We start from the raw sequence: 11,670 nt of genomic DNA, 5'->3' as shown, positions 1-11,670 counted from the left end.
CGTGTCTCATGAAGTCGTATCACATTAAGCAGTGCGTTTTCACCAGTATTCCTCAAGTATGTGTGTGTGTTTGAGGTTTTTGTCCTTGTAAGAGATCTCATTAGTCTCACAAGACTCGTAAATTGACAACACAGAAGACAAACATGTTTCCTTTATTTTATTGCTTCAATATTATATAGGACAAGCAGGTATAGAAGATTGATGGATGGATGGATTATAAGATGTTGACTTCATAGTTTAAAGAGCCAATAGTTTGAATGGATTTTCATAAAAGCCATAATCTGTGAATCTATGGCAGGGGTCTCCAACCTTTTTTTTCAGTGGGGGGGGGGGGGGGGGGGGAATTATGACTACGTCACCCCAGGGTGATGATGGTAAAATGAATGACCCCTTTACATGCAGTCTCCAGCATGCCAAGACAAAGTCGAACCCAGAGGAAAATGTCACAGATGAAGGTTTGGAGAGACTCATGTTAATTTCTATATTGTCAGATATGTTTTTGCTGTAATTCATTAGGAGAAATAAAGTAGACGATGGTGAACCAGAGCACATGAGTCATTTTTGAAGTGAACAAGAGATATCTTGCCAAACTCTTGTTAATGAGCAATACTAGAGCTAGTATAGAGCAATATGTCTCAAGACACTTTTACAAATGCTGAAATATCTTCTATGCCGCTTGTCCTTTACAGGGACACTGGGTTCCAGAGCATATTCTGGAAGCAATGAGACATGAGGCAGGGAACAAGTCAGGAAAAGACACTGACCAATTCACATGACAAACACACATTCACTCCTCTGGACCAATTTGGTAACTCCTGCTTACCGTGGGCTGTGGCAGGAAACCCCACAACAACACAGTGAAAACACCTGAGCTGTACACATATAGTACCAGTGGGGACTCGAACCCAACACACCCTTCCCACACCACTATATCCATACATGACATAGCATGGCACATTGGGTCCAAGTACTTTGGCAGCTATGGCCTTCGATTTGAGGGTAAAGCAAAAATAAAACAACTAGAAAAAGATAAAGTTTACTACTACTATTGTATATGCAATTGGCTTATGTAGTTATTAATCTAATGCGTTATTAATGCTATTGCTGGATAACAAATAACAAACAGTACTTGAAGGAAATTATTCAGTTATTGAAATATTTAAAGCACAAATGTTAATTTTTGCTGCACAAACCAGCAAAAACGCACAGAAGTTTGAACACTGATTATCACTGCTTAGCAAGCCCATGCACTTATTTGAAAGTGGAGTTCATTAAGAGAGCTCTCTACTTTCTCCACTGTAGATGAAAATGAGGTGCAAAGAGAACTACAGTATTTTAAAGCTTTAAAGAGGTCTCTTTTGAAACCTACGGGGGGCAGGGCGGGGCTGATACTATGGTGGCGGAATGCGTGGCGCTCCATCGTGCCGCCCATTTAGCACTGGAACTCAGATAGAACTCAGGCCCACCGACTCAGCATGTCATATAGCACAATAAAACGATTGTATCTGATAAGTATGCGTGTGCGTGGTTCGATCAATCTGCGGAAAATCGCTGTTGAAGTGCAAATAGATTTTTCTTTCTCTTTGTTCCATTACTAATGCCACAGATCATTTAAGAAATGATTTTTAAAATGATATAGTTGAATCTATAGTGTGACTTTGTCACCAAGAGTAGCAAATAGATTTTTCTTTCTCTTTGATCCATTACTAATGCCACAGATCACTTAAGAAATGATTTTTAAAATGATATAGTTGAGTCTATAGTGTGACTTTGTCACCAAGAGATATAGGACAGGCCAGCCTGATTTTCTGGCAGCCCACCCACGCTGTGATTTCTCGCTCTACCATGGGGCTGATAAGTGATTTTGTGTGTCTTTGCTCTGGGGGGAAAAAATGTCACACAGGAAACAGAAGCCTTTGTTTCATTTTGGTTTCTTACAGTTGGGATGAAAATGATGATGAAAAAGAGAATTAATGAAAGAGTTTTGTGCACGTCTATATGAGACAAACAAAATAAAAGATGCCAGATTTCTTTTACAAGCTACTCAGGCTACTCTTCGGCTTCTTGTCCCTCCCTGGGGTAGGTGACATGTTCATGACCACTGATCTACAACCTCGTTTCCAAAAAAGTTGGGGCAAATTATACAAACATATTTCATTGAAAACAGAACAAAGATCCAGAGAAATCTCTGTACCCAAGGGACGAGCCCTAAATCCAATATTGGACAGCCGTGATCTCTGGGTCCTCAGGCAGGTCTGCATTAAAGACAGACACAATTCTATAGCAGACATCACTGCATGGGCTCAGGAACACTTCCGAAAACCATTCTGTGAACAGAATTCTTTGCTGCATCAACAAATACAGGATGAAACTCTACCATGCAAAGAAGAACCTGTATCTAAACATGATCCAGAAACACCACCAGCTTCTCTGGGCCTGAGCTCGGCTCATTTAAGATGGACTCAGGCAAAACGGAAAACTGTCCTGCGGTCTGCTGAATCAAAATTTCAAATTCTTTTTTGAAATCATGGACGCCGCGTCCTCTGGGCTAAAGAGCAGAGGGAGCATCCAGCGTGTTATCAGTGGACTGTTCAAAAGCCAGCATACGTGTTGGTATGAGGGTGCATTCGTGCCTATTGCCTGGGTAACTTGCACATCTGGGTGGTAGATTAGCCTGCCAATTGCCCATTGAAAACATTTTTGGTCATGAAACAAAAAGTATGAAACAGGAGACCCCAAACTGTTGAGCAGCTAAAATCCTATATTGGGCAAGGAATGGATAATACTGCACTTTCAAATCTCCAGCAACTGCTCTCCTAGGTTCCCAAACATTTACAAAGTGCTGTTAAAAGAAGAGGTGATGCCACACAGTGGTATATATGCCCTGTCCCAACTTTTTTTAAACATGTTGCTGGCATCAAATTCAAATTGAGTATATTTCTCATAAAGCAGTAACATTTCCCAATTTTAACATCTGATGTGTTGTCTTTGTTCTATTTTCAATTAAAAATGGGTTTATATAATTTTGTAAATCATTGCATTCTGCTTTTATTTACATTTTACACAGTATCCCAACTTTTTTGGAAACCCATAAATTGTGTTTTATTTAAGGGAAACCCAAAATTGACTGTTTTAGTCTAGAGAGTTAAAAGAGTGTGTCGTGAATTCTGCACTCTGCTTAAAATAAGACGGATTCGACCACTTGATAAGATGCTTTCAAAGGCCAAGCAGGTGTTTGTGCAAAGCATTCCATCAACCCTTTCTGCGCCTCAAACTCATATAATTTGTTAAGAACAAAATCTTCTGATTTTCCAACTAGATGTTCATGTTTTATTTTTGTCTTTTTAATTATATTGGTTTTAAGCTGTTAGTAGCAAGAGTAAATGCAGAAACCACACAAAAGGGCTGTACTTCTCCACGGAGAATAACTGAAGCAAAAGCATATTTTCATTGTCATTTTCTGTTCCTGCTCATTTTAAGCATCGCTTTGCCATCACATGTTCTTTTAGCAGTACTACCATCTGTATATTTGTCCATGTTTACTCCAAGTATGCAAGCATTTACCCATTGTAAACTTTTGTGATGTCACCAACCATAACAGTTTCGTGTATCCAATATATGGCACCTGTCTATTTTACACATTCATTTGTTAGCGCCCTATAATGCGTACAGGCATATAATGTGTTTACACTGCTTTTCATATTTCTAAAGGTTGCAATTTCGAAATAGATTTGCCACTGCCTCAACACCCCGCATAATATTCTGTTTTTTCCATTACCTGCACCCCCTCTCCAGCGTTATTGCTCTTCTTATTATTACTGGAGTTGCTGTTGTTTATATGTGAAACACGTTCGCTCTCCCCAGATCGACTTTGTAAAAGTGGCTTTCACTGTAAATAAGGTTGGAGATCACTGCCCTCCATTCTGCTTGCTTTACTTTTGGATTGGATGTGTAAAAATGTACTGTATACAACATATGTGCAGAGATCTCATGGATAGACATATGAATGCAACAGTAAGATGTCCAAAAATATTCAAATAATAAAAAAAGTGAATATATTGCATATTACTGCGGGAAACGTATAAATGTGACTACATAATACAGATTACATATGTACATAATACAGACTACATAATACAGATTACATATGTACATAATACAGACTACATAATACAGATTACATATGTACATAATGCAGACTACATAATACAGATTACATATCTGCTGTTTCTCAGTTGTGTGCATACATTGACAGAGTTGTGTTTAGGGATTTGCCAGGTTTACCTAGATTGATTATTATATATTCAGATTTAATTATTTAATAATGTATACCACACACAATAAAGAATAACATGTATGTTATGCATGGTGATTTTAAAAATGAATAAGTGGTGCATTCCTGTTTGAAACTGTATAATAAAATAGAGTGAAATACACAGAAATGTGCAAGGATATATTATTTGTATCCGAAATAGGTCAGAGATCTACAAATTGATTTAAATCAAATTATATTGGACATATTGTAAACATAATCTGAATTCATTATGAATTTATACTGAATCTGTTGTAAACATACAAACCGAAAAACAACTGTGTTTAGGAAAAACAGAATAAGGCCTATATTTCGTTTCATTCCCTCCCACGGTTATATTTCTGCTTTAAAAAGCCCTTTATAATTTATGGAAATGACTGCTGTTTACTTGAAGTCATTTATGCCAGCTAAGTCATTCTTTTTCCATCACCGGTTAGACAAGCAACCTCACGAGCATAAGCGTATTATTGTATGTGCATGCGTGCATGCGGAGGTCATTAGAGGGTACCAGTGTTGGTCAGAGGTCACAGGGGGTTTCTGTGGTCACGGTCCAGAAGACACTTTTAGTCATGACCCAGTCTGTCTTTTATCTTGTATAAAAACAAAGAAAAATTGCATCCTGCAGGACAGCAGGATGCGTAATCCTTCCCCAACATGGCCGGTATTCTTGTACGCAAGGCGTTAGAGAAATAATTAAGTAAATAAGCAGCTTCAGTCTGGTTTGCCATCCAGTGCCAACTTTGGGCAACGCTCTGATCCCAGTTCAGTTAAGTGAGACAGGGCGGCATGGCGTCTCGGTGATCTGATGGACATTTCCAGGACACACACACACGGGCAGCACTACAGTTCTCATATCTAGACGCCATTATTCCATCGCACCTCGATGGAGCACACAGTAAGCAAGCAGCCCGCCCAGGGCTGAGGTGGGAGAACCCAGCTTACCCGCACATGGAACTTGCCGCAGCAGCACCAGCAGCATCACAGCGGTCCGCTGGACATCCATAGTCCTCGTCGCCCTGCTCGGTTCGCAGCTCACACTCACACGGCTTCAAGTGACTTTGTCTTTGTGTCACGTAACCACACGCATGCAGTGACAGCAACACAGAAAAATGGCTCCTTTGCATAGCTCCACCTGCCGATGGTGATGACATTCGCCATTCAATATGGCCGCCGAGGCGGCCCACATCCTGCAAACTGGCCCAGTTAAGGATGCAGCTGGTTCAGTAGGTGTGAGTAGGTGCCGCAGGTGTTTGTGAATGTAGGCTGGATTGCTAAGGCATGGATGACAATGAACACCTCCGCTCTTTTCAATCATTTTCAATTGTATTGGTTTAACTAGTGCCTTGAACCCATTTTGGCCACTGATACGTGTGTATAAAATCAAGTAAAAGTGTCTTTCTATTACAAACTTTTCTTGAAGATTATTTAATCAGCAAGATAAAATGTGATTTTTCATACATAAGTATATAGTGAATTGGCATTTGTTGCACACACCCAGTGCACTCTCTGGATATACTCGCCACGACAGCTTGTCCTATGATGGGTTGCAGTGAGCCTTGAGTCTGTAGCAGAAAGCGGCGGCATGCCGGGAGACGCAGTGGGTAGGACCTCATTTCATCATGCTGCCCGGGCAGAACTCAAACCCACAGCTCAGGATTTGTGAGGCTGCAGTGTGGTCCTTTTCTACCTTCATTTCTGGTTCATATAATGACCAACTTGCTTCGTAACTAACTTCCAGTAAATGAACTTGAGTGCTCCTATAGCTCAACAAGTATGGCAGTGTGCTAACAATGCAAGTGCTGTGGGTTCAAATCCCAAGAAATATGCTTAAACTGTAATGCATTGTTCCACTATAAGTTGCTTTGAATGAAAGTGTCAGATAAATGATTTTTGAAATAGTGTGTTATTGTACCATGTCAGTACAGGGAACAGAAACGGCTGACCCAGTTTAACACAGGTGACAGACCCAGCTCTCGCGTTTCGCTTTCATATGGGAACAAACATACCCACAGTGTGTCAGTGGGATGCCAGACTGAAATGTGTCAAAGTCACTGCTGGACTGTGGGAATACACACAGCTGCTGTGTGACATGCTGCCGTGTGCAGAGCTCATTATACTGGGGGGGGGGGTCATTTTTACACAACACTTTTCTTTTGTAAAGGTCCCACAGTATTTATTTGTAGGGCTTCGTTTAGCAGCATTTTCATGTTTTGGAAATTTACTCGGTGTTTGCGGAATCGTTGTTCAGCTGTCAAAGGAAATGTACAATGACAACAAATAACTGCATCTTTCACCAATCAAGAGCGAACCAAACTAAATGTCTGTAGTTTAAATAAGACAGGCTCCAGCAAAAAGCTCTGTAACGATGTTCTAATCATTTTCACCTGATATGCTGCACCTGAATCTAACTTTAGGCATTTTAAACAGTAATGAATATGAGGGTGTCAGTGGACATTAGTTTATTTCGTTTAATAAATAAATGAATTTGTTTCTTGTTTTTGCATAGATGATGCAATTACATCACCTTTACCTATAGATATAATATGAAAGATGATTAAATACTGTTATGTTGCTTTCTTAAAAAAGCACCAAATATCCTAATGTCCTAATTTTTTCACATGACTGTATGTATTTGTACAGTTTTATGGAGGAATTCTGATTAAGTAGCTCACTCAATGCGCCCGTATTTTGGTCTATTCCCTCCCACGATTATAATTCTGGTCTAAAATAACATGTCCAATTCTAGGAAATTACTGCTTTTTATTTGACGTAATTTACGCCAGCTAAGTCATTTTTTTTCCATCACTGGTTAGACGGTCGACCTCAGCAGCATAAGCTGGTTAGTAGGGTTACAGGAGAGTTCGATTCTATGACTCATTTAAGAGAGTCCTAAAGCACTATACTGTTATCCCCTGGTTTTATGAATGCAGGTGCTAGAAAACTGATTCACAGAAGAGATAAAATACCATTACTGTAGCTCGTTTGACAATAGGAGCTGTAATACACCATGCCAAACACACCCAAGCAAATTTTACAATTTAATCAATTTATGAGCTGTAAATGCAGTGTGTTTTTTGTATAACCTCTAGGTTTTATTGCTTTTGAATCCCTTGGATCTAACATGACTGCGATGGGCTGGCCCACCATCCTGGGTAGTTCCCTGCCTCGTGCCCATTGCTTCTGGGATAGGCTCTGGACCCCCCGCGACCCAGTAGGATAAGTGGTTTGGAAAATGGATGGATGGATGGATGGAACAAGACTGCATTGAAAGTGCACTATTTTTTCAGTGAAATACCTGAGTAGCTCTTAACCTTATTTGCTGACAAAGTGCTGAAACAATCAAGAAAAATGCAGGGATGCTTGTTAATGTTAATTAAGCAACAAAGTAAACTCAGCTGAAGGTCATCGTGGTAATCATTGGTTCACCTTAACTTCTGGCTAACTGGGTAGCTGCAGTTAATCATTCAGGTTGCAGAGACTCTTATAGTGTGAGCTCTGAGGTACTTGTGTCTGTCTTCTTGGCTTTGGAGTGTAATCATTGGGATATTGAAGGTGAGCTTGCTGTTATGACCCCTCTTGCTGACAATTTCATGTGGTTTTTTTCCCCCCCTTCACCTATGAATTGTATCCTTTGCCTCCCCCCAGGGCCCCTGAAGGATGTCTGGTCGTGGTAAGAAGGCTGTTGCCAAAGCGAAGAGCTCCATGAGCCGTTCGACACGGGCCGGGCTGCAGTTCCCCGTGGGCCGCGTTGCCCGTCTGCTGCGAAAGGGAAACTATGCAGCCCGCATCGGCACAGGTGCTGCAATTTACTTGACCGCCATCCTGGAGTACCTGTGCGCCGAGGTCCTGGAGCTGGCTGGCAATGCCGCACGGGACAACAAGAAGCTGAGAGTCACTCCACGACACATCCAACTGGCCGTGCGTAATGATGAGGAGCTCAACACCCTGCTGGGTGGTGTCACCATTTCAGAGGGGGGTGTCCTGCCCAATATTCAGGCCCAGCTTCTGCCCAAGAAGACTGCCAAAGGCCTGAAGAGCTCCTTCCATGACGATGAAGGCAAAGACGTGCAGTCACAGGAGTTCTGATGTGGAGAGATGTTTTATTTTAAGAAAATATTAAAGTAATGTTTTTAAATTCTTGCTTTTTGTCTACAGCTGTGTGGCTCCTGTGGGATATTTTGGGTCTTATTAATGGGTGTGGCTTACCTAGACTGGGAGCTATGCAGCAGCTGTGCACGTGTAAGGTGAGATCATGAATCGCTGGTTAATTGGGGTGGGGTCTTCCTCACCAGGCAGTCAAAGGGTCTTTGGACTCTTCTCTTTTGTGATCAGACTGAAATAAGACTTCTGGACGTACAAACAACACTAATATGTAGTTTGTGCTGGGATTTGGAAGAATGAGGAGCTGCTGTGATTATATCCAGCCCTGTAAAGATCACATAGTTGTTGGGCTAGCTGGGATTTCAAACTATATCTTTTACACTATATATTACATCAGTGATGTATAAATACCTAAGTAACATTTAAAATGTACTAAATACTACCTTTAGTGTTCCATCCAGGATGCCAGCATGGATTCAGAACCAGGGGGTATGCCACAAAGCTGAATTTCCCAGTCAGCTGAATAACTTAATCCAAATGTGGAAACTGTCCAGTAGGAGGAGCAGTATGTTACATTCCTATTGGACAATCCTTACATTACACTTATCTGGCTAATCTGCTTCATAGAACACCTCTGCACTGTAACCCCCTAAGCGAAGTGCTCTCTGGATAAAAGTTCTTACTGTATCAGTAGGGGGCAGACAAATATAGTGTAAGATGTTTCACAAGATTTCAGCTCCAATTTAGGGACCTTGTACACTTTCTGAATTTACAGCCATCTTTCAGAACTTTACCTTGTCAAATGACCTGAATACCATCTCACTTTCATTTCATCCTGCTGTAGGAATTATTAGCTCAGGCATATTTTAATATCTCCACCAATATGTTTTGAAATTAATTAACTTTATTATTTGATGCTGATTAGTAACCAATTGTTATGCCGAATGGTCGGCTCCTCCAAACTCAATTGCGAATCCCCGATATCTGTTAATGTGAGACTTAAATGGGATTCATTAATAACCAGTATCGCTTAATAACCTGGGTTAGTAGGCTCGTCCAGCGAGCTGCGTCACCAGGTAATGTAAACGATCGGTAGCGAAGCTCCCCTCACGGCCGATGAGAGAGAGTCTCGCGATATTTCAGGCGGGTTTAGAGGTTTCAGAGCGTAGTAGCCAGATCGCACAGAGGCAGGGACTATTGTGAGCACTCAATGACGGAGGCTGAAGTTGTGTAAAAAGACATGCATTTATTCCTACAACTAACATAAGACAGACATTATACCTAACAAACAATAAACATGAAGTAACGGAAAAGACACAAAAGATGTAATCATGAAAATGCAGTGACCAGATTTAAAATGATTAACCTGAACAGGGAAAACTGTTCTGCAAAGCAAGCAGTTTGTAGGAATATAAACCTAAAGGAATATAGCAGGTGAATAGGACAGTTTAGGTTGTTAGAAAGGAAAGGAAGTTGGTTTACTTGGATGCAGGAAAGAGGGAGGTCTTTGCAGTTGGTTGCAGTGGCTGATGAGCTGATGGGTGATGGCTCTCAGGGAGGCGCGGTGTTTGCAGCAGTTGTTGGAGTGGAGTTCCTCCGGTTCTTTCTTCTGGTGAAGCTTGGGCTGAGTTGCAGTTCTTTGGGTCTTCACCGACGGGCTTTAAGAACGCTGCTTGTTTCTCCGTTTTCTTCTCTTTTTCTCCCTTTTTCTCCGCTGCTTTGTTCTGAGGTGCCAGGTTTTATAGCATAAGGTTCATGATTAGGAGTGACCAGGAATTCGAGTCCTGGACCAATGGCTGACCATCCATTTGGCGGGCTTCGGAAGGGGGTCGGTATCAGTCTTTTTGGGATTTATGACCAGACTGACTTCTCTGGTAATGGTGATTTTCATTAGGCTGGTGTAACTTTTGATACGTCCACTTTTGTGGTAACCACTGACCAGATTTGGAAACTGGAGTGATTTTCCTTCGGTTTGATACCAAACATGCCGTACCAGCCTAGCGGTTCACACCAAATACCATCTGTGATGATTAATTAATGATTACTTATATTATGCTATTATGTTATGTTCTATTACTCACACCAGTATATGGTACAGGTGGTTTAGGTTGTACCTCAACAGATATTACCCTTTATACAGACATTATATGACATATTCTCATGTCATAAGCACATCTTACCCTTAGATAGGCATGGTAGAATACAAAGATCAGATAAGGGTTGCCGAGGAATGTGGCAAAGAAAAAGGGGGACGAAGGTTTGTCAAACAAAGAAAAAGAATCTCCAAAAGTTAAGACACATTCGAACATAACCTGTACATATCTGTATATTAAGACTAGTAGTCAAGAGTAAATAAATATACAGATATACAAAAGCCAAACTTAAAAGAAACTTTCTTTGGGGTGTTCGTCCGTTCGGTGAGTAGTATGTAAGGCAGGATGTCTGGGGAGGGGGTTGTGTGCCAAGTCGAGGGACCCCCGTCCTTGGGGTCCACTCTGCTGTCTGTAGGTCGTTAAAACTTTGAGCAATAAAAGTTGGAGTGCTGGCCTCCCTTGTTATCTGTGTGTGTGGGGTCACAAACCCCCCTTTGGGGCCTAGGTCGATGTGTGCCTTCTCGTACCAGGGTAGGCCTTGTCTCAGGCCACCTGGAATTCAAGCTTTGTGATATGTGCATGTGTGATCCTACACTGCATATTTTTACTATTGATATCCTTGTTTTCTTTGCAGTCTTATTTAATTGTATTTTTTATACCATTTTTCATTGCATCACACATTTCCTTTCAAGAACAATTCTGCAAGCAGCTGGTATAGCATTTCATCAGTAGTGTACACTGCGCACGTGACAAAACCTGCAGCTTGAACAGTATCTTTGTACCTTAGCATTTTTAAGTACATCACCATGATAAACGGGGAATTGGAGAATTTCAGTTCAACAGGACAGTTTTAGAAACAAATTAACATGAACTGCAGGATTAGTGTTTAAAATATTACTGGGGAAATTTCCAGCAATATTTTTTCAAATTACTAAAAATTACACCTACTTTCTAGTGGAAGATGGATGGAAAAGTTATTGAAAAGCAATTGAAACCAGTATCATCATATTAACTCTGGTACTTCTTGGATGTTTTAAACAATGTTACCTCCAGGGGTAACGTTCTCCACTTGCACAGGTTGAACCTGTGTGTGTCTGTACGAAAAGAAAAACTGCAAACACACCAGGCATATGTGCAAGACGATTTGCAGAGGGGCGTTATTGT

At 41.0% G+C, this 11,670-nt stretch overlaps 1 protein-coding gene across 1 annotated transcript; it reads left to right on the top strand.

The window, feature by feature from the left end:
- Positions 1 to 7,719: 7,719 nt before the first annotated feature.
- On the top strand, positions 7,720 to 8,452 carry LOC125709754 (histone H2A, sperm-like). Its single transcript, XM_048978534.1, has 2 exons — positions 7,720 to 7,864; positions 7,958 to 8,452. Exon 2 carries the CDS (start codon positions 7,970 to 7,972, stop codon positions 8,396 to 8,398), a length of 429 nt encoding a protein of 142 aa, XP_048834491.1. The 5' UTR covers positions 7,720 to 7,864; positions 7,958 to 7,969; the 3' UTR covers positions 8,399 to 8,452.
- The last annotated feature ends 3,218 nt before the right edge of the window (positions 8,453 to 11,670 follow it).

This window comes from Brienomyrus brachyistius, chromosome 16, assembly GCF_023856365.1.
Source record: "Brienomyrus brachyistius isolate T26 chromosome 16, BBRACH_0.4, whole genome shotgun sequence".
Taxonomy (NCBI): Eukaryota; Metazoa; Chordata; class Actinopteri; order Osteoglossiformes; family Mormyridae; genus Brienomyrus; species Brienomyrus brachyistius.
Note: the sequence above shows the minus strand (reverse complement) of the source record. Positions and strands in the feature narration are given on the sequence as shown.

Coding starts and splice junctions, on each gene's coding strand:
- LOC125709754 (XM_048978534.1), top strand. CDS start 7,970: ATGTCTGGTCGTGGTAAGAAGGCTGTTGCCAAAGCGAAGAGCTCCATG.